Below are 24,067 nucleotides of genomic sequence, written 5' to 3'. Positions count from 1 at the left end.
GGTGTTTTTGTGTGAAAGTAACGCGCTGAAAATTCTCTAAATAAAGCGTGAATGCAGACCGATATCAGATTTTCTCGGTGGAAGTCCGTTTATTTGTGTTTTTGGTCAAGTAAAATATGATTATCACTTTAAGGCTCCCAGCTCCTCAAACCCCCTCACTTCTGATTGGCCAGCCCTCTTGAGGCATGTAGGAGGGCAAAGCTATGGGCAGACCTTAGTGTTTGAGGTCCACTCCTCCACCTTTTAGCAAGTCTCATGATGATCTCGTAGAGAGCTCATGTAGATCTCATTTAGGTCTCATGAAGTTCTCATGAAGTTCTCATGTAAACCCATGACGATCTCTAGAAGATGATCTCAGATGATCTTTGAACGATCTTTACAGTTTTGTGATGATCTCATAAAGATCTCATGTAGATCTTGTGAAGATATGTAGATCTTGCGATGATCTCATGAAGGTCTCAAGAAGATCTCATGATGATCTCAGGAAGATCTTATGTAAAACCTGTGATGATCTTAAGGAGATGATCTCAGATGGTGTCTGAAAGACTTTAAAAAGATCTCATGATGATCTTGTAAATAGCTCATGTAGATGTCGTGATTATCTCATGATAATCTCATGACAGTTTTGTGATGATCTCATGAAGATCTCATGAAGATTTGTGAAGCTATCATGTGGATCTTGTGATGATCCAATGACAATGTTGGGGAAATCTCATGAATGTCTCGTTAAGCTTGAAATATGTAGATCTTGCGAAGATATGTCAACCGTGTGATGATCTTGCAAAGATCTCACGATTATCTCATGTGGATCTTTTAAATATCTTGTGATGATGTGGTAAAATCCCCATGTAGAGCTCGTGAACATGTCGTGAAGATCTGTGAAAGATCTTTTGAAGATATTGTGAAGATCTTGTTAAGATCTCTTTTACTTCTTGTGATGATCTCACGACGATCTTGTGACTGTCTCACAAAGCTCTTGTAATGATCTCTGAAAGATCTTTTGAAGATCTCGTGAAGATCCCACGTGGACTTGTGATGATTTCAAGATGTTCTCAAGACAGTCTTGTGATGATCTCTTGATGTTCTCATGATGATCCTTCCAGATCAGACAGATGAGCAGTGCACAGACAGATTCAGGGATTTCCACAACATATGAAAATGCAGTTACTCAAAAATCTGCATGTTTAGTGTGAACATCCAGTGTTGTTACTGTAAATCCAAGTGTAAAATATGAGCAACCATAACACCTCCTTTTCAGAAGCTTTAGAAAGTAAGATTTTAAAAGTTCTGGGTCGATCAGTCGGGTTAAAGAGCTGGATTATCGTGTTTTGCCTCGAGGATAACAGCTACAGATCTCGTGATAATACCAGGATTAAAACCCTTAAGAAAGCTTATCTTATTAGTCATGACACTCCTCACATTTGCTGTAAGAATCAGAGGAAAAATGGACTCTGTTGATATGACATCGATCAGTGCAGGAAGAGCCTTTAAGCTTCTTTTAAGACCTTCACTTTTACAGGAATCATCCCAAATGTTTATCACAGAATCACAGATCGATTATGAGCCCTGTTTGTTTTGTGTCGGCGCTTCCAGAAACATGTCTGAAAAAATCCCCTCACAGCAGTTTGGATTGGGAAAGCATCGCTAAAGTTGGGTGAAACATCTGTTCAGAGAAAGACGTGTTGATTTGATGAGTTTCTGACTCCTCTGAGGATCAATGAGCTTCATCTTCTTCTTTCCTTTACTTTTACTCCACCCTGCCTCTGCTCTCATCCCTGGATGCTCCTCGCCGACGGCAGAGTTGGTCCCGCCTGTCCATCGTGCACCGCTCTCATTTTGCTTTCGTGACTTTGGGCAGACAGTAACAGGGGGATGGAGTGCAGCGGTCTCTGCAGAGAGCCGTAATGTCACAGTGAGCAGTGGGCTAATGAATAGGAGTCACCGTCAGCCCCGGGCCAAGTTAATGAACTCCTGCTAGCCGGGATAATTATTGCCAGACTGCTTCCCGGCTGGACAAAACATCCTCTTCCCCCTCTCTGTTCACGTCCACCCCCCTTCTTGCTTTCTCTTTGTCTTTTACTCAATTAGTTTGTCCGGAGCTGGAGGTGGGTTTTCGGCTCAGGTGATGTCTGTAAACAACCAGGGGAAACAAAGTCTTCAGGTCAGAGATAGATTAGGGCAAATTGGGGAAAAAACTCTCCATCCGCTTTTGTTTCTAGAAAATAATGAGCAGGAAAAACTCAGGACGTTTGGACACACTGCGAGAATCTCAGTGTGTCTTCTTACACGGAGAGTTTTAAAGAGATCTGATTTCACCTCTCCAGATAAATCAGTGTTTAATTGGCTCCAAACAGACAGAACAGCAACGCCTCCTCATGTGACCTCCTCTCTGCTTTCTCCTCAGTACACCTCAGCGCTGACGTACGACGGGGTGATGGTGATGGCCGAGGCCTTCAGGAACCTGCGGCGGCAGAAGGTGGACATCTCCAGGCGAGGGAACGCGGGCGATTGTCTCGCCAACCCCGCCGCGCCGTGGAACCAAGGCATCGACATGGAGCGAACTCTCAAACAGGTGAAAGAGGGAGGGAGAGGAGCGGGCTGGACGCTCACCGCTAAAGGATGAGATACATCACTGCAGGATAATCTCATCAGTCAATATTTTTCATTTTTTCTAAGTTTATTTTTTGGCTTTCGTGCTTTTTGTATTCAGAGGATAAACCTGGACAATCAGGTCATCAGCTTTAGCCGGTCCAGATCAGTACAGTCTGGTACGAATTTGCTCTGTTAGCCCTTTTTCCACAGCCAACAGCACCCCCTTGTGGTAGGCAGCGCGTAAGTCAGTTGCCGACAGCTGCATCAGTTAAATAAAAGCACAACTCAGTGTACCCCGCTAATAAATCCAACGACGAAGAAAAACGCTAATCAGTAAACAAAGAGCAACAATGGAAGACATCCAGCAGTTTGTCTTCTTTGTGATTTCCATGTGGCTCTTTGATACAAAGAAAAATCAAACTTTGTTTCAGAGAAGTCTGTGTGTCACCAGGAGAAATACATGCCGCCAAAAACTGATATCTTATAAAGAGTTTTTGTCTTATTTTAAGTAAAGTTTGTCTTATTAGACTCCGTATGAGCCGCTTTCACGTGACCAGTTCAGAAAAATGTCTTATTTCAAGTTTTTTTTTTTTAGTCAAAACCTTTTTGTATTGAGGTACACAAAGTGCAGTTAGCAGTTGCATCGACATAGAGAAAGGTGAAAAATGTGCATAAAAAGAAGAGAGAGAAAGGGAAATAAAGAGTTTTATCAACTGCACACAGTAGATAAGTGAGGCATGGACCTACAACAACGGGCTGTATTACCATTTTCCTTTTAGGTAAATTAAGACAAGCAAGTTAACAAAACTAACAATAAAAACAAAAACAAACAACAATGTAGAACAAATAACCATCATAAAGCAATCCCTACCCTGTCACTGCAGTAATGATATGTAATAAATTCCCCAGTCCTATTCGAGAACTAGTTATGTATCTGAAAAAAAAAAGGAAAAAAGAGAGAGATAGTCAAGCTGCATCTGGTTATTTCAAGTTATTTAAAGACAAAAATGAGGTCTGAGTTGGTGTCGAAAAACAAGTAAAAAAAAAATCTGCCAATCTAACCAGAAAAATTTGCTCAAAAATTTTCTTCAAACCAGAAAATTTTCTTAAAACAGTTAATTTTCTATTTTTTCCATTGGCTGATTTTTTTTTTTACTTTTTACAACCAATTCAGACCTCATTTTTAAATAACTTGAAATAAGACATTTGTCTGGACTGGTCAGGTGAATATGGCTCATATTAAGTCTAAAAAGACATTTTCTACTGAAAAAAAAAAAACACTTGAAAAGATTTCTGTTTTTTCCATCGCAGCAGCCACTGTCGCACAGTAAATGATGATTCTTTCGACCAATCAATGGTCTGCAGTGTTGTAGCTCCACCTTCTGGGATCAGATCTGTTTCATTTGGGACTCCAACCAAAGGGGCCCGAAAAGTGGGACGGCAGGTCTCCGTTTTTGGTTATCTGTCCTGGGGACTGGTCAGTGGAAATGCCACAAAATGCATGCCATACTGAGACGAACCGAACTGCTTGGTGGAAACTGTGTTTTTGAGGACTGTGGTCACCTCGACTCCTCATTTCTCAACCAACCAAAACTTTCACTTCCCCTCTCTCAAAGCCCAAACAAACACAGAAACATTAAAATATATTGTGTTATCCATTTTGAGATCTCAAACTCTTGTTTCCTCTCTGTTTACAACCTCTTATCTTTGGCGGCTGTTGGCTAAAAAAATGTAGAAATAATCCTTTAATACTTTCAAACAGCCAGAGATCTATTCTTCTTTGAAGACAGAAAATATTATTGGTTTGATAAAATGTCTGCCAGAGTCACCTCCATCTTCTGACAATTAACTCAACAAAATTTGAAAAAGAAAAGTTTTGTTTTATCTAAAAAAGTTGTTTTGAATTTGCATATTTCACTAATTTTCTGTCACAACGACTCTGGCTCATTTCAGTTCATTCATTTTCTTTCCATTATAAATTTGGTTGAAAGTACAGATAAAAAAACTTTATTAGGTTTTTTTTAATCTGTTTTTTGTGTGTGTGTGTGTCTGTGCAGGTCCGGCTGCAGGGATTAACAGGTAATGTCCAGTTTGACCACTATGGCCGCAGAGTTAACTACACGATGGACGTGTTTGAGCTGAAGAATAACGGACCCCGACGGGTAATCACACCTCACAGCACTGCTGTCATTTCATCACCTGACTGATCAATATAAGATCTTACTAAATATACTTTCATATTGCTTAAGCTCATACAACTGACTTATTATCAAGGGTATATCACCAAATTAATGTTGCAACATGACTTTTCTAACAAAGCTAGTTCAAAAAATCAACACATGACACCATATTACAAATTATTTAGGAGTTTTAAAAAAATGATGAGACATACTTTAATGATTTTTAACATCAACAAAACATTTTTTTACTGACTTTAATGATGAAGCATATGATATCATATCAGGTACCAAGTTACTGCCCCAGTTTCCAAATTCTGTACCAGACTTTAGATGGATTTTCCAACAAGGAAACTGTTTTGTCCGACGTTTCTGACGTCACATGAAGGCAACATGTGTCCAACTCAGAATCTAGTTTTTCAAGAAGTTGGTTTACTCACACCAAGAGTTTGAATTGATTATAGGTTTTGGAGTTAAATTAAAAAAAATCTGTAGTTAATAAAGATTTGTGCACTTCAAACTTCTGCACAGTTGCATTAAAACATTTTTAGAGGGTGTCTGCATTAAATTTGCCTTCTGGGTGTGGTTTTATTTCAGTCTTCACAGGTGATCTCATTTAATGTGCTGCTTTCTTAAACATATCCAAAGAAGTTTAATTTATGGGTTGAGTGATTCTATAATTAGGGGTATATTGCATGTCCATGGGATATATTCATCAATTTTTCTATGTATTAATATCAAGCAATGACCAATTTTAAAGAGGGTCATTTGGCTGATATTTCACTTTTATTTGATACAAAAAGTTAACAGGATCCATCATTTATTTAGTAAAAAATACAAATCATGTTGGAATTTGCAGTTTTTGTGCTTTCTGATTTCTCAAATGTCAGTAATAATAATAATAATGATAATAATAACTCGAATTTATATAGCGCCTTTCAAAAAACCCAAGGCACCTAACAAACAGAAAAAAACAAACAAACAAAAAAAAACACATTAATGGCCAAAAGCCTTCATGAAAAAGTGTCTCTTCAGTGCAGACTTAAATGAGTGCAGAGAAAGTCAAGTTCAGTCTTCAAAATTAACACTAGAATACATGTTTGTGTTTATTATTTTAAGTATTTTTTATTCAAAATAATCATTGAAATATGAAAGTGGTAAATATTGTCCTAAGAATTTATATGGATAAAATAATTCACTTCATGTGTGTCTGAGAAAACCCTATAAATCAGCAACGGTTTGCTCCAAAGTCACATGACCCAAATCAGCTGAGGGCCCATCCTTTTTGGTGGTAACCTTGAAGAAAGTGTGTCATGATTCAGCTCCTCCTCATCAATATTTCATCAGAATGATTTTCTGTACATGGGGCGCATTAACTGTTCATCAACTGTGTTACCAACATTTTCTGCTCTTCTTACTATAGATGTTATAAAGAGCAAACTGTGAAGAGTAGGAGCAGAAATATGAGCTGATGTTCAAGGAAATGTCAACTGTGTTACCATGTAATTTTTTAGCCATAATTCTTTTCAATTTTGTCTAAACTGTGATATAAATGATGAGGGACATTTTTAGGGAGCGTAGTCCAACATAGAAATGTTGAATAACTCTGAATTCAGTATAATATGGATTTATGCTGAAAAATAGTCACAACTTTTGTCCATAACACGGTTGACAAAACAATGCTCCAAAGTTTTTTTGTTACTTAAATATTTAAGAATTCATTAGAGCTTAAGCTTACCAACCATTTTGTACCCCTAATTATAGAATCACTGGGTTAAATCACAAGATAATCAACCTTTTGTTAGGAAAATAAATGAAACTTAACACAGAAAACAAGAGAAATTCTCTTGAATTCACTTTTTATCTCCTAAATCAACGTCTATGTTTTGAGAAAGGTGTAAGATCTTGAATAAGGAAGAGTGCGACAGTAAAGAGTTGTTTTATTTAATTGATATCTTTTTCCTACACACTTAAATGAAATATAAATAAATAAAGAAATAAAAAGGAAAGCAATCAAATGTATGAAACATGATCAGTCATGTCCAACATGAAGAGAGGAGAGGAAAACGAGTCTGGAGCGGGAAGAAAGAAATATTCTGCTGCAAGAATTTCTCAGAGGAGAAGATGGAAGTGTGGAGGAAAAAATAAAGTGAAATGGTGAAAGGGGAAGAGGGAGCACTTGTGAGAATGAGAGTGAGATGCCGGAGTGAAATAGAGAGCCATCAAGGTGGAGGAGCAGGATGAGGGGAGGAGGCGGAGAGGAGCTCCCATCAATCAAACGCTGCTTCGGCCGTCGTCCTGCACACAGAGAGGGTCCTGTCGGGACATGGTGTGTGTGCTGTGTGTGTGTGTGTGTGTGTGTGTGTGTGTGTGTGTGTGTGTGTGTGTGTGTGTGTCACGGCCTCTCTCCTGCACTTTCCATATTCCTCAATCATCCTGATGCCCGGACACACAGGAGGTATCAGCCAATCACAGCTCTCCGTCCCAGCTGGAGCGCTTTCACTGACTTATAGCTGCTTATTGTGGCTGTCAAAGCTGCTGTTTACGATACGATCGATACGCCTGATGGATAAAACGCTGCTTCGCTGATATTAGATGTTTATAAATATCCCATACAGACTAAACACTACCTTGTACGTCCATTTGGCGGCTCTTATACCTACGATGCAAACACTACGGGCACAACATATCACTTCTGTCAGCTCTGACCCTGAAGGGCAAAAATCATCACCCCAATATGAAAAGAAGCAAAACACCAGTCTGTTTTAGCTGAAAAAAAAAACGAATAAAAACAGAGACATCCTTGATCCTTGAGATATTAAACCTCGAGTCAAACTGTGACTGAGCAGCGTGAAAATAAAGAAATGATGGAGTGAGGAAGAAATAATGTGACTTGAGCCAGTTTTATAACAGCCTCCATTTATTTTGACGCTTTAATTCACTCCTCTGCAGCTCTGGAGAATGTAATTATAATCAATTATTAAGATTCTTATGTTGAAATATTATGACACATCTGTTCATGATTTTAATCTCTCTAACCCATAATATCTGAGGTGAAATGGAGGAGTTCAGTTTTTACCTGGAAACGGCAACAAAATGCCTCTTGATACGGTTTGACAGCAGCTTTTTCAGCCTGATTCACATTACTACATGTGAACTTGAAGCTGTAAAGAATCAGCATCATGAAAAACACATTCTTGTTCCTGCTTTGACCTTGTTTTCACCTTATATATATATATATATATATATATATATATATATATATATATATATATATATATATATATATATATATATATATATATATATATATATATATATATATATATATATATATATTTATATATATATATAAATGTGTATAATTTATTTATTATTATATTATTATTTTTATTTTTTTTCTTGTGGGGAAAACATTTTATTTCCAGTAAAACAGAATACAAGACAGAAATGTCTATCCTGATACAATATCAGTGATGAGATGACTTGTACAGTTTTCCTTTTCAACCCACATCATGCCCCACCCACCCCCCAAAGAATCAAAAATAAAATTAGAATAAAAAATTCGAAAAAAAAAGAAAAAATAAAGAGTAAGGAAAGGAAAGAAAAGAAAAGGACAATATGCAAATAAAATATGAGAAAAAAAAAAGAAAACCAAGAGGATAAAAAGGAAAGAAAAGGAAATGTGGCCTTAAAGAGGCTGTGAGGAGTTTCTAAGTAATCTTGAAAAAGTCTCCCTCCTAGATATATGCCTGATCGTAATCCACACTTTAAAATTACATTAACACGGCATTTTTACAGGTTACAGGTTGTTTTAAAATGCTACTTAATTTCTGCGCCATGCACACTCAAAAATTTTTAACCTGCTGGACGGAGACGCGGGGAAAAGAAGGTGGAAGAACAGAATCTCCTGGTAGTCCAAGTGCAGAAGTACAGGCATCTGTATGACTCTTCACAGAGATCACAGTGGTAACTGAGTGGTAAATAATTCATGGAGTGAAATTGTGGCCACTTGGCACCCACTTTCATACAATTTCTTCCACAAGAAGAGGAATCAGTTGAAATAACCTGGAAAAATCTCTGGGACAGATTTTTAAATGTGTTGTAAACAAAGCCAAACTATTTAAACTCTAATTTAGGACTCTGGAAGGTGTATGTTAGTGACACACCACCCACAGTGAAAAGCCTAACACAGACTTTAGTCTCTGTAACAACACCAAGCTAGCTGACGATTAATTTTGTAGTGATGGTGGACACTGGAGCCTAACTGTCAGACAGAAAAAGGACAGAAGAGCAGAAGAAAGAGAAACAGGAGGGAGATAGAGCACGAGCTAAAGGCTAAAAGGGCTAATCTGTTTGTGCTAATGTTGATTCCAACCCACAGTCAGCAGTTATTCTGCAGTGGTCTGTTCAAACTTGAGAGTCTATCAATAAAATGAAGAGTGAGGTTACGTTAGCTCTGATTGGTAGATGACTGGCAGGACATAACCAGGATTCACTAACGTTAAACATTACAGACACGTCTCAGAGCATCGGGGCTGCCGATAGCGCTACCGATATAGATGGCTACTAAACTACTGTACGAACTGACAGTTAACCTGTAGCCACGTTAGCCTACAGATACATGGGGGCACCAGGCTGCCGATAGCACTAAATATAGCCGGCTACAACAACGTTTTATTGATGTCACATTTCAAACCCTGGTGCTATGTAACTGTAATGATAAATATAAAGTTGACATAAACAAAGAAAATTTATTTTAATCTTATCTCCATTTCATTCCAAAACAAATACACACACTAAAAGTCATTTACGACAGTGTACTTGAGACCCCAGGCCAGAAGAGGGCGATGCAGTCTAATTAAAACAGGTCCTCCTCACAGCATCTTTAATACAACCAACAGCCCACTCATAACCTTAAAAGATGTTTCACAAGCTAACTTAACAAATGGTTAAAATCATGTTGGATGTAGAATAACAGGCATGAATGCGACCTAACGCATCGTGTTCCTGCAGATCGGATACTGGAACGACGCGGACAAACTGGTGCTGATCCAGGACTCTCCGCTTCTTCCAAACGACACGTCCGGCATGGAGAACCGCACCGTCGTGGTCACCACCATCATGGTAAGAGACATGCATGGGCTCAACACCAACACACACGCATGCACTTGTGCTGTAATAAAAGGAGACTTTAGTCTTGCTGCTGCAGAAAACACACGTAGAAACACACACGAAGGAGTCAGGACAAAGTCATTAACGCTCCAAACCTCCGTCTTGTAAAGTGCCTTTGTTTTTCCTGAGGTACTCTACAAGCATCACGACTATCTCTGCATTTAACACACCTACATTTGATTAACCTTGCATTCATGGGTAATTCTGTTTAGATGCTTTATTTTTATCACCATAGCGACTAAATGTAGACATAATATCAGACTCTGCAGGAGCTGCATAAAGCAGCATCAGTCGTCAGTTTTATCACCAGCCCTGAGAGCAAAGATTAAGGACATCTTTGCTATCATGCACAGACGTTTAATGCTCTTTTGGCAGCAAACCTCTCAAATAAAATATGAGAGGAACTAATTTCACCGTTAATGTTAGCCTCAGTAGATGGAAATGAAGGGGTAGCAGGAAGATTTATCGCTGATTTTTCACACACAGAGAGGTTGAGTTTTGTCTGGAAAAAAGTGGCATTTACAGTGGGGAAAATAAGTATTGAACGTGTCAACTTTTTTCTCATCACATTTAATTCCAAAGCTGCAATTCAAACAAAATTTCTACTATACATTGGTATTAACTCAAATAATCCACACATGAAAAGAAATCACAACGTTCAGGTCCATAAATAATGGTTATGTGGAATTAGGTACGATAACACAGGAAAAAAGTATTGAACACCATGGAAAGGCTGTATACTTTGGACAGGAGATGCACCATAAAAAGGTTGTTTTTTCACCAAGCAGTTAAATACCACACACCTCATGATGGGTAAAGGCAAAGAGCTCTCTGAAGACATTCACAACCTGATTGTTGCTCAGCATCAGAATGGAACTGGTTACAGACTTATATCAAAGCACCTGAATATTCCAGTCAGCACCGTTGGGGCCATTATTCAACAGTGGAAGAAGCACCACCTTACCATCAACAGGCCACGCACAGGAGCTCCTTGAAGATTTCTGACCAGGGAGTCAGAAAGATAGTCAGAAGAGTACTCAACGAGCCAAGAACCACCCTGAAAGTGCTCCAGAAAGACTTGGAGGCAGCAGGTACAATTGTTACAGAGAAAACAATAGGCAATGCACTCCACCGCCATGGCCTTTATGGACGCTCAGCCCGTAAGACTCCATTCCTCAAGAAAAGGCATGTTGAAGCTGGTTTAAAGTTTGCTAAACAGCATCTTGACAAGCCTGTAGAATACTGGGAGAATGTTGTCTGGTCAGATGAGACCAAAACTGAACTTTTGGGCTGTCATACTACAGACCATGTTTGGAGGAGAAATGGCTCTGCACATCAGCCAAAAAACACTACACCAACAGTGAAGTTTGGAGGTGGAAGCATCATGGCATGGGGTTGTTTCTCATCTCATGGTGTTGGCAAACTTCATATAACTGACGGAGCAATGAATGGAGCCATGTATGGGGAAATTCTTGATGTGAATCTGCTGCCATCCACCAGGAGGATGAAGATGAGACGTGGCTGGACCTTCCAGCAGGACAACCATCCAAAGCACACGGCAAAGTTGACTCTCAAATGGTTTCAAAAAAAGAAAATCAATCTGTTAGAACGGCCTAGTCAATCACCTGACTTCAATCCAACTGAACATTTGTGGAAAGAAGTAAAGAAAAGGGTTCACCAGAGGGCACCAAAGAATATTCCAGATTTAAAGACAATCTGTGCAGAGGAATGGGCCAAAATCACACCTGAGCAGTGTGGGCCATTAGTTCAAACATACAAGAAGCTTCTGGAAGCTGTCATTGCAAACAAAGGCTTCTCCACTAAGTATTAGATGAGTCTCAGTTAGTGTGTTCAATACTTTTTTCCTGAGTTATCGTACTTAATTCACCATAATCATTATTTATGGACCTGAACGTTGTGATTTCTTTTCATGTGTGGATTATTTGAGTTAAAACCAATGTCACTCAATGTGCCACTGCAAAGATGCAAAAGTCCCATGCAATGCTCTTTAAATCACCCAAAAGCCCTAAGATATGTAATCCTAGAGGTCAGGGAGCACGTTTGTTTTTATTTCCAGTATTGCAACATTAACAGTCAAATGGAGCCTTTTTGGAAAGTAGATTTTTTTATTACTGTAATAAAAACTTCAGAAGACCATCAGACAACTCCAGAATCAACTCCCGTCACTGAGAGTGTCTTTTATTGCACCATAAACATCTCAAAACGCACTCAAACAGCTCCATTACCAGCTGCCGCTACTCAGGTTTTTGCTCCAAGAGTTCAATAGAGCTGCTAAATCTGTTCACACATGACTGAATGAATGGCCTTTTGCATGGCATGTGAATCTCTGGCTGTGGCAGTGACTCTGACATGGCTGACTACAGTAAAAGCAGCTGAGAGGATGAGGAGGAGGAGGAGTGAAGGAGGAGGAGGGTGGGAATGGAGAGTCACAGCTCAGCACAATCCTCCCTCTTTTCAGCCCCTGATGAGGAACCCCATTTTAAGAAACTGAGCCCCAGTTGGACGCAAGCAGGATATGAAAGCCCCCTTAATGGGAGAGTGATGGACACAGCAGCCCGAGCCAAAATGAAGCCCTAAAGACACACTGAGAGAGACTCGGCAACTGTGTTAATGGACAGAAAACTGAACAAGAAATGGAGCCACTCAGAGCCGTAATGGAGCCCCTCCAGAGGAAAATGAAATGCAAATGGAGGGAGAGACACACACTGGCTCTTTAAAGGATGCTGCTTGTGGACGGACGCCCGTCGAGGCTTAAATGGGTCCCACAGTTTCTGCTTACTAGCATAAAAAAGCTCCCACTACACCTGTTTGTGTGTGCTGGATTCATACGTCGTCGTCGTGTTTGTGTGGCCGATCGCAGCCTCATCCTGGTTTGGTTTTATAATTCCTGGACCTGGAAGTGTAAAAAAAAAAGCAGCTGCAGATGTGAATCCACAGTGTGTCTGTTAAACCTGTCACCTGCTCTGACTACCTGCTTCACCGCTCACCACATCACGCTCTCTGAGGGCTTCCTGTGAGCTTCAACGCCGCTCAGAAAGACTAATGCGCTCATAATCACCCCAGTTCATATCCATCAAGCTTTTATGCAGCATGATATTACAGTTTCATTATGACAGCTGCCTTTCACACACACACACACACACACACACTTTTAATGTCCATGAAAGTAATGTTTGTTTCGTTGAAACTTAATGAAGTGTCTCAGTGTTGTGCTCCATCACAGCTGCTTCTGTGTTTTCGACGCTCTGAGCAGATGTTGTAAAGGAAATGTGTAAGCTCACAAACATTCACAGATTATTTTTCCATCTGACTGTTGATCTTAAAGGACCCAGCTGCAACCTTTAACAGCTTTTGCACGACGAGAAATAAGCAGCAATGATATTGTTAGGCATTCATTTTCACCAAGTTGATTTTCAGACAGAGATCTCATCCTCAGCTGGGGTCAGGAGCTTTGGTTTGCTTTAACAAAATGGTCTCTTACTGTCAAAAAGCCCCAGTGAAGCCTCTATAAAACATCTTTAAAAAGTCTCACTTTGTTAGATTTGATGATTCTAAATATATCCATGATTTAAAATTACATTATCAGCACCAGAACTGGTTGTTTCCAAAGTATCTGTAGTTGGGTCAAATTTTCTAGTTATAGCACATAGACTAAAAGTCTGTTTAACATCACTATGCTAACCAGCAGTGTTTAGCTAGGCTGTAACTAATTGTTAGTGTGACAGAGGGAAGATCACAAAAACATTTTTCAGCCGGAGAAATTGAGATTTGGTTACAAGAATAAACATGGACGAAATTGTTATCAGTGAGTCAATCAGGTAAACAAAGAGAAAGAGAAAGTTTGGCGATCTTGAACAGAGTAAGTTTGGTATTTGGTAAATTTCCGAGCGCACAGTAGAAACCTCAACAATGAAATCAGTGATATGAAAGCTTCTTTGTGTCCCAGTACCTCCGTGAATAACTTTTAAAGCAGTTTATGAACTCCAAAATTTCACCACACACATCTTGAAGGACCCAGGTGCATTAAAGCAAAGAGCGAATCAAACTTGTTAAACTGACGTTAGCTAGCCTCGCGGGTTTGAGACTTCAGTTGTGAGAAAATGTGTCTCCCAAATCTAAATTTGCTGAATGACTACACATCGCCACCTTTCCAAAGGATTGTCCACTGTCTGCATATTTTGTCGCAAAGAGTAACACATCCAAGATGTCTGCCTTTAATCCTGCTGTTAGCGCCTGTAATGATGGGGTCTACCATCATCAAATTTAACACTCTTTTGGGCTGTTAACCTGGCTCATACATACCACTAATCATTTGTTTTTTACCCTGTTTTCCTCGCTGTTGGCTGGACATACATACAAATCCAGGACACTAAACTACAAACTGAGTTTACAAAGTTTGATTGTTGTCACCTTTCAAACATTAGCTCTAAGCAAAACTACCTTGTTGCTTTGTAGTCTGAGAAAAGTTGTCTTGAGCAAAGAACAGTTAAGTTAAAAACGAATATTTTGCCTCCAAAGAAAATGCATGTTATTACTTTGCCAGGTAATAGTGCTTATAGGAAACGAATTATTTATCCCAGGAAAACACTATCAGTTGTGGCAATCGCAGTCCTCTCAGAGCCAGATGACCACTTTAACTTATAGTGGCCGAACTCTTTGGGACCATAGGTGAGCATGTTTTGAGAAGAGGCTGGAGCAGAAAAGGTTTTGCAAACATGGTTCACAAGATGCATGTTCAACATCAATTTCACAAAACCAAGATGATAATTATTATGCTAATTTTGGTTAGCAAGAAACAAGCTAGCCAGAATCAGGCTATAAACAATGCCTCCCTAAAAATTGATGCATACGACACTTTTACCACCTTTTATTATCTAAGAGGTAAGCTGTGTTAGTGACATTGAATAAACAGCGTAATTAAAAGCATAATAATATAAAAATAACTTTATTCGTATAGCATTTTAAAAAACAGAAGTTTACAAAGTGCTCTGACAGCCAGAACATAAATACAAACACAAGCTTCAACGCATATGAAACAAGACAATCCAAGAACCATGGAATATAAAATAAGAGCATTAGGACGAAGATAAAAGCTAAAAACATCAATCAACAGGAAAAAGAAAATAAAAATAAAGTAAAAGGCAATTAAAGGGGTTGGGAGCAGAGAACAGGACAGCAAAAAGACAATGTTAAGAGTATTAATAGAATAATAAAGCAATAAAACAATAATAATAGCAATTATAAGATAATGAACATGAAGTAAAACAATTTAAAAGCTAACAGGACAGTAAAACCAAGGTAAGATAGAAATAAAAGAGATAAAAGATAAAAGACAAGATACAGGACAAAAAGACGGCATCACGTAAAAGTGAGTTTTTAAAAGTGACTTAAAGGAAGTGACTGACTCTGCACACAGAGAGGTCGTTTATAGCATTAGCTCATAGAAAGTGGTGCTTAAAGACGCAGAGAATGGCTCTGCTGCCAAAGCATGCTGGGAGATGACCCCAGTATCAATCAATCAATCAAACTTTATTTATAAGGCACTTTTTATACACTAGAGTGGAAACACAAAGTGCACGGCATGAAGAAAATTAGAAGATAATACATTTAAAGGAAATTTTTATAATAATAATAAAAATACTCTCACGTCAACACACACCCCCAAGTGGACAAGGTGAACACAGCATAATTAAAATCTGTGCAGATGACCTGAGGAACTGTGGAAAAACTATCTGGAGACCTGAAACACCAAAAACCCCCTCCCTGCTCGTCGGGTGAGAACTAGAGCCTTATTTAGCGGCGTTTTTGTGTGAAAGTAACCCGCTGAAAATTCTCTGAATAAAGCGTGAATGCAGACCGATATCAGATTTTTTCAGTGGGAGTCTGTTTATTTGTGGTTTTGGTCAAGTAAAATATGGCCCCGTCTGAGTGCAGAGGAAACCAGCAGAGGAGCAGGGAGGGGGTGTTTGGTGCGAGTGCCCTGAGCTTCTGCTGCACAAAAACACTGCTGTAGGGGTAATTTCTGCCCTAAACCTTGTGATAGGACCCAACTTGTTCCATCCCGGAGTATCACTTTGAGATAAGAAAATAAAATAACTAAATGACTAAATTAAAAGAAACAAATAAGCAGGGCTGTCATTTTAACGCGTTAATTAGATTAATTAATTACACCGCAAATTGACGCGTTATAAAAATTAACGCAGATGAATCTAGATCCAAACCCGCGAGGCGTTCAAAGACGCACTTATTTTCAAATGTCTGGCATTTACAAACCGTTTGTTCTACTGGGAAAAAGTGGTGTTCTCATCAGATTTTCAAATTTCCGACGGTCCCTGAATGTATCACACTTGACGTCAGCAACATGCTTTTAACTGGGGGGAAGCGAGAGGACTGCTGTCCACATCTCGTTTATTCACACGTCCTTTTTGAAAATCTACAAAAAATCAACTGTTTACTCTAGCTCAATTCTGTAAAAAACAGGTAATTTTACACTCTCTACTGCATCAAACAAGCCCTGAATGATCGATATTAGTCCTGTATTTAAATCTAAAGAATTCTTTAAAAATTTGCCTCCATCTTCCTGGTGTTATGTTTCAGCTTGGAGCTGCTCTGCACCAATCAGCAACAGTTTGTGTGTTCAGAGCATGTTAAACTGAGAATACTTCGCTTTTCTTTGATCCAAGACTTGAAAAAAGTGTTTTATACATAGTTCCTCACAGTTTTTAGCCTTTAGCCCTGGTTCTCCTGACCTCATAATAGTATAGAAGTTCATATTGCAGTGAAAATTGAGTCCACATCGAGTAAAAATGTGACAAAAGCAAAAACTGTCCTAAAAATCAAATCAGCTTATCTTAGGTGCAGGACTGTGTAGATTTTGTAAAGATAGATCCATAAAACTTTTTTCATGTGTTCCTTATGCCTCAGGGTACCTAAAAATGTGTTGTAAATATTCCCACCTTATTTTTAAATGTTTTTTTAGTGTCTTTTAATGTAATTTTAATGTCCTGGAATTCAAATTCTTTATCTTGGGACCTAAAGCAGACATGAGATTAAAATGCGATTAATTAGATTAATTAATTACAAATCCTGTAATTAATTAGATTATTTTTGTAATCGCCTGACAGCACTACAAATAAGATAATAAAAGACTAAAAGAGTAAAAAAAGAAAATGTAGTTCAAGCAGCCAACCTCGGGTCTCAGGATGTGAAGCTGAAGCCAAAGTTGTTGAAGTGTCCTCTTGAGGCCAGCTCTTAGTTTTTAGGTCACTTACTGTGCAAAAGAGAGGTGTGGTTGATTTGATTGACAGGTTGCTGCCCTGACTCCGCCTCTTTGCCTCGATGTTAGATCAACTAAAAGTTAGTTTGAGTCTAAATTTCAGATATGGCCATCAATGGTCTTACGGTGAAGCCTGACCTCCACAGCTTCATTTAAGTCTCAGTATGAAAAGCTGTTCCTCATCTTTAGTTTGAGGTGTTATCGTGTCTTTATGATCGCTGTCTGGACACAGGTGCACACACACTTAGGCCCTTAGACAAGGGCAAAGACTGATTGTCACTTTATTGGCAGGATGAGGCCAGCAGCATTGATAAAGTGCACCTTGGCTCTGAAGTCCTTCATTGCACTTGAAACCTGGCACATCATCCGTCTTTGGGAGGCCGAAAGGAGGGAGGAATCCGGCTGTAATTATGTTTTTGTTAAAGGAATTCGACAGGAGGAGGACATGTTTTGATTTAGCTGGCAATGAGTGACGTAGCTGTTTAGAAAGTAGCTGTGAAATATGTCACTTCAGCAACTCATGGATGTAGAATCAGAGAGTTTATTCTTTGCATAAAAAAGTAACGATTGAATCCTAAAGCTTGCACTTATCTTTCATTTTTACAGCTGCAAACAGCTCGGCTGACTTCAAATGTTCAGCTTTTATTTGAGGTCAAAGCTGTAACAATGTGCCGCTTTTGATTAAAGCACAATGACCATCAAAACCCTCAACAAGGCTGTTATCCCCCGCTGCAGCGGCCAGCCGAGAGCTCTCCATCAGGATGAAAGGACAGCGAGCATTTGCAAATATTATTTCTAAATCCTGCTTTAAATGTGCCGCCTCGTTTTCAATGTCACGCAAACCAAATTGAATCAAATAAAAATGTAATTAGCGCCTCAAGTGGCTGCCGATGACCGAGACGCACAAATGAGTCAGTTAGTGGGAAGTGTGTCGTGTGTGTTGGTTTCACAAAGACGATCATTCTGACACGCAGCAGTCGGACAATCCTGCACCAGTGTGTGTGTGTGTGTGTGTGTGTGTGTGTGTGCATACGCATGTTCCTGACACAGTGTGAGAGTGTGTGTTTGTGTGCTGTTAATAGCATGTTAATTAGCCTCATTAAGGCAGTGATTGAAGCAGTGTGGCTGGGATTATTGACCGCTCTGTCGGCCATGCTGGGCTTTTCTGTGGAGACCTTGGAGGCTCTGCGCTCTTCTCATGCCAGAATCACTGACTGCATCCTTTATCTCCACCACTCCCTCTGCTGCTCCGGCTGCCAGCGCTGTAACACACCCTGATATCATAAATCACATGGAGGAAAGCTGTGTTAGAGCTCTTTTATTATCCAAAACATCTGCGGAGATCAACTTGTAAATTAAGTTTTCATTATTAATATGGTTGAGATTCATTAAAGATGTTATGTGCAACATTTACACGTATTAATCTCTTGGTGTCGGCAGTGTGTGAAGAATCATAAATTCACGTAAAAAATGAGACCCTTTCCACCCCTAAAGGCCGGCGGATTTAAATCTTTGTTAGTGGTTTGGGATCGGCGTAACCCAAAGGATGTGACGTTTGGTTGTGCTCGGGGAATTGATGCACCGGATGCTGAGTGATAAATCACAACTTCAGGAGTTTATCTTAAAAACAGGCAAAACATTCCTTGTTACAGTGATAACATCAGTTAATTAATCCAGAAAACCAAGGTGTACAGACGAGTGTTCTGGGTAAAGTTTGATTAAAACTCTGTTCAATTACCATCACATGGCAAAAACGGAAATTTAAGCAATTGTTTTTGCTTAATTTTAGTCAAAGTTGTTGTATTATTATTGGTACAAGCCCCATTCAATTGACAAGTCACGTCTAATTTCAAGATATTAAAAGAAAAATTATGTCTGAATTACTTGGAACAGCCCGAAAAAAGTCTTCCAATGGGGTAAGAAAAATGTACCTGTCAAGTTCCTTGAAATCAAAATAATGTCTAACTACAATCAACTTTTTTCTTACCCTACTGGCAGATTACAAGGCAAAGCAAGTTTATTTATATAGCACATTTCAGCAAGGCAATTCAAAGTGCTTTACAGACAGAACAAATTAAAAGAAAACATTTAAGATTCAGTTAACAAGGATATTAAAATTAATAAAATACAATAAAACAAAAAAAAATTTATAGAACAAAAAAAAAGGAAAAAATCAGATTTTAAAATAGATTTTAAGATAAGGGTTACAGTGCAATTCAGACCTCACTTTGTCTTTAAATATCTTAAAAAAATTGTCATTTGTCTGGACTGGTTTGGTGAATGTGGCTCATGTTAAACCTTAAAAGACACTTTTTACTAAAATTAAGACACTTGATAAGATTGGGCCTGTTTTTCAGATCCTTAAAGAAAAGCTCACAGTTTAGGGAGTCAGAAACTCATCTCCAGTATCATGAGGTTTATTACTTTCACCCTACAAAAGTGTGATTTTGCTTTCTACAGCAGGGGTTCATAAACTTTCTCGAACTTGAAAATCAGCACCCCCCTGTGGTGTGAACAGGCCAAATCAAAAAAACAAAACAAAAGAACAAAACTATAAAAAATCAGCAACAACAAAAAAGAACAAAGAAGGTCTAAAACACTTGGATTAGGGGATGGGTTGAAAATTAGACCACTTATGTGCACTTTAACCTTACCATTGTTATCCTGCATTAGTCACCTGGGAGTAGGGATGGGTACTTTGTGGGTACCAACCAAATTCTGTCTGTTGTACCAAGTACAAATTCACATTAAATTAAATGGCACCATATGCTGGTTATAAACACAGCATTGCAAGTTGATATTTAAAGATATAAAGGTGTTGAGTTGAAGAACTTTGAGATTTTAGTCTTGAACGGTTTAATATTCATTACAACCTTATCATGCAAAAGTACTGAAAATTGGTACCATTGAGTACCAATTTTATTATCAGGTATCGTAGATTGGTATGGTATGATTTCAAATGTGAAAGGTACCCATCCCTACTCAGGAGGTTTTGTGATGTTAAAGAAATGTGTATATATATATTTATAATGGAAAAAAAATATTCAAACATACCGGCCTATCATTTTTTAAAATTCATCTTAGAAAGCATTTTGTGACCCCCCTATCAGTCTTGTGCAAACCTCCTTGAGGTCCTGATCTCCACTTTGGGAACCACTGGTCCAGCTTTTGATTACACATGATTTCACAGGAGAATCCTGACACACATAGCCTGTTTCCCAAACCACCTACATATGAATGTATATGTAGAATGACCAAAGGGCAACATTCAGTTTATACACTGCAAAAAACTGAAATCCTAACAAGTGTTTTTGTCGTGTTTTAAGTAAAAATTGACTCGTTATACTTGATTTAAGCCACATTCAACTAGAATCCAGAAAAAAAAATGTTTTAAGTTATTTAGAGACAAAAAATGAGGTCTGAATTGCTGTAACAAGTAAAAAAAAAATCTGCCAATGGAACAAGAAGAATTTCCTCAATAAATTGCTTAAAACTAGAATAATGTTTTAAAAAAAGGGACTTTTTTCTTGTTCCATTAACAGATTATTTTTACTTGTTGCAATAATTCAGACCTATTTTTTTGTGTTAAAATAACATGAAACAAGACATTTTTCTGGACTGGTCAGGTGAATGTGGCTCAGATTATGTCTAAAAAAGACATCCACCAACATACACCATACGATGGGGGAGATCTTTTTCTAGCTCTGCAGTTTAGAAGATATTAAGATCACAAGTTTGTCCAATCAGAGGCACAGCTCAGCTCACATGACTGATGAGCAGCCTATAGCTTTTGGTGAGGAGGCTCAAACTCCGCCTCTTAAGTCAGCTTTTCCAATATGGCCCTCACCGACAATCAGCTCCATTACTCTGTATCTGGAACAGACGGGTGACATAACAGAGACTTCATCCATATTTTATAAAGTCAATGAGTTTATAATTTACTTAACAGCTCAAAGAATAAAGGTAATGTTTGTAACTTACATGATACGGAGCAAACTACCTCAGTAAAAATCCCCAACTGTCCCCAAAATTGGGGAATATAACCTTAGAAGGATATTAAAACCATCTCATGAAGTGTTTTCCTCTTAATTATCACTTTTTTCGTGTAATAAAAGGTACATTCCACTTAAAGTCAGGACACTAATTTAGCTTCTGAACGTCTCCTCTCTGTTTTGCTGTACTGGGCATATCGTGTCCCCCACAGTTTCATGTTCCTCAATTAATTTTACATTTCATCCTGCCTCCACAAACTCTCTCAAAAGACACAAACAAAGACGGCGGCACGCTCGGATTGGATGTTCGCTGGTCGCTTTCTGAGGCAATTATCAAAAAATGATGAAGCTTGCATGTGCAGTCTGTTGTGGGGCTGGTTGCTGGTGCCTCAGGGTGACCATGACAGATTTTGCTCTGAAGCATTTTTATTGTATTACAGTTTGATTATCATGACGAGAGGCGGAAAAAATACCTCGAAATGTGTTGTAACTCATTTTGGATGCAGAAAAGTCCTCTTCAAACTGTTTTTTTTAAGACAGTTATTGAATTAGCATTTTTGTGCAAGAGCAGCTCTGAAACACAGGTTGTAGATTTCTGATTTCCAGTTCTGGCACCTAAGTATCTCCATTAGCGGTTGGTTAAGCTGTGCATTCACATTCTCGCCGCTGAGTCTTTAGTTACCTTGTTCTGGCCTGGGGCAATGTCAAGCGAACTCATCTCATGAATAAATTGCCCCTGGTATCATTATGCAAAAAGCTCCTTCCGTCACAAATGCAATTTGTTTGGCCCAGAAAACAGACGAGGCCGACGTTTCTTCTCCCAGAGCGAGCGTAATGATCTCTAACCTGCTGCTGGTCGCGGCGTGGACTGATGTAACCACCACTGATCACTTGAAGCGTTCGGGCTCGTTGGAGGCATTAAGTCACCGTGTCTGACTGCAGCTCATGTCTCACTCCCCTTCAGCTTTACGTCTGCTCCCATTTCTGCTTAGTCATACTCTCCTCGTTTTTCTCTCTGTATCATCCATCCGCGTTAACTCTTTGAAGATTTTTTCAGCCTCCTGTCTGAACTCTAGTCTGAGCTGCGCATACGAGGCACAGGGCTGTCACTGTGATTACACATGCATCTCTTTCTGTTGTAGACTAAATTATCTCCCAGCAGCGGGGATCAGGCCTAAAGTCATTACTTTTAAAGCTGCATAATGCACCGTTTTTTTTTTTTCCTCTGATAGACCCAGGTGGTGTTGGAAAGATCTTTAAAAGTTTATAAGCAGGAGGAATAATTTCCATGCAGAGCTCGAAAAGTAAAAGTTGTTCATTTGACAAAGACATTATCTTAGACTCTGAAAAAGCTGACGTGACCAATCAGATTGTACATTGCATCATCATTCTCATGCAGTAGACAACTCAAAAATGCCCGCTCATGTGCTCTGTAGCGCCCCTAGTGGTGGAAAACTCCACTTATCTTCAGCCCTGGTTGGTATGTCTCTGCTGCAGTCTGTCATTCTGTTGTCTGTTGCTGTGCGAGCCCTCATGTCTGCGTGTCTGTCCGTCTGACGCTGTGGTTCACTGGTTATGGTCCCCTGTAGGAGGGTCCCTATGTGATGCTTAAGAAGAACTGGGAGATGTACGAGGGCAACGACCAGTACGAGGGATACTGCGTGGACCTGGCCTCCGAGATCGCCAAACACATCGGCATCAAGTACAAAATCTCCATCGTTCCTGACGGGAAGTACGGCGCCAGGGACCCAGAGACGAAGATCTGGAACGGGATGGTCGGGGAGCTGGTGTACGGGGTAAGAGCTCTGGCTTTATTCAACTCTAAAGCTCAAACTTAAGATGCCAAATATTACAACTTTGCATGACAAAAGAAGGGAAAATACTGTGTCTTCATCCTCTAAACCAATGATGAAATGTATCCTGGCGTAATTATTGATAAGAAAGTTGTCTTGCAGCTGAAAATCAACTTTTTGACAATGACTTGTTCCACTTGAATCTGAATGGTTTTACGTGGTCAAATGCTCACCATCACATCCCAAGTACGCCTCTTTCACAAGGCGCCAAAGGGAACAGTTGGCTGGACAAGATCAGGGTTTACAACGTCAAACTGGACTCGCTTAAAGGGGCTGTGAGAACATCCCAGGTTACCTCTAAATGCCACTTCTTGAAAGAGTGAGGTCACGTTAGCTCTGCTTGGTAGATGAGCGATGGCAGCATGTGATCAGGATTTGTACGAAAATGTATTTGTCCATCTAAAACGATGCTGCCATCACTGCTCACATATTTCCATACGTCCTTTTTCGTTGGCACTGTAGTTAACCAATACATCCACCAGGGGGGGCAGCCCAGAGTCAAAAGTTTATGACAACAAAACTCAAAAACAAACATGGCAGCTGTGGAGGAGTTATCAATAATGCATAAATGCATAAAAGACAAAAGGCAGTTAAATACATCGTGAAAGTTCAGCTGTCGCTACTTCTTCTTCATGTCTTTCTAAAGCTTTGTTTCGGATAGTAACAGCAACACTGCCCCCATGGTTTCCAGTGGTACTGCTCCGTTTTGTCCATATCCGTAAGCTTCATGGAAACATGCAGAAATACGGACAAAATGAACGCAGAGCACGGACAGAAATCTCCGTCTGTATTCGTATCCGTAACATTGAGCATAAATGGGCCTTAACACGTTACAGACACGTCTCTTAGCACTGAACTGTGAGTAGAGCTGATTATAGCTGGCCACTAAACTACGGTACAAACTGACAAAGTTTGCTTGTTGTCATGTTTCATGTGTCATGTTTTTTCGTGGCGTTGTATCTGGTAAAAACACGTTTTGAA

The 24,067-nt window shown here is 39.3% G+C and overlaps 1 protein-coding gene across 4 annotated transcripts in view; it reads left to right on the top strand.

Moving 5' to 3' along the window:
- LOC141791930 (glutamate receptor 4) overlaps nt 1–24,067 on the top strand; it is a 220,000-nt gene that overhangs the window by 147,221 nt on the left and 48,712 nt on the right. For all 4 annotated transcript variants that reach the window (XR_012598340.1, XR_012598339.1, XM_074672644.1 and 1 more), the window contains exons 7-10: nt 2,405–2,572; nt 4,650–4,754; nt 9,786–9,896; nt 22,823–23,029. Coding sequence is in view for 2 of the 4 variants with exons in the window: in XM_074672644.1 (XP_074528745.1) it covers nt 2,405–2,572; nt 4,650–4,754; nt 9,786–9,896; nt 22,823–23,029 (591 nt within the window). In the remaining 2 variants the exon portion in view is untranslated. The remainder of the gene's footprint in view (nt 1–2,404; nt 2,573–4,649; nt 4,755–9,785; nt 9,897–22,822; nt 23,030–24,067) is intronic.

This window comes from Halichoeres trimaculatus, unplaced genomic scaffold (genome assembly GCF_033239565.1).
Source record: "Halichoeres trimaculatus isolate MK-OKI-2021-1 unplaced genomic scaffold, fHalTri1.1 fHalTri1_scaffold_6, whole genome shotgun sequence".
NCBI lineage: Eukaryota > Metazoa > Chordata > Actinopteri > Labriformes > Labridae > Halichoeres > Halichoeres trimaculatus.
This window is presented reverse-complemented; position numbering and strand designations above follow the sequence as displayed.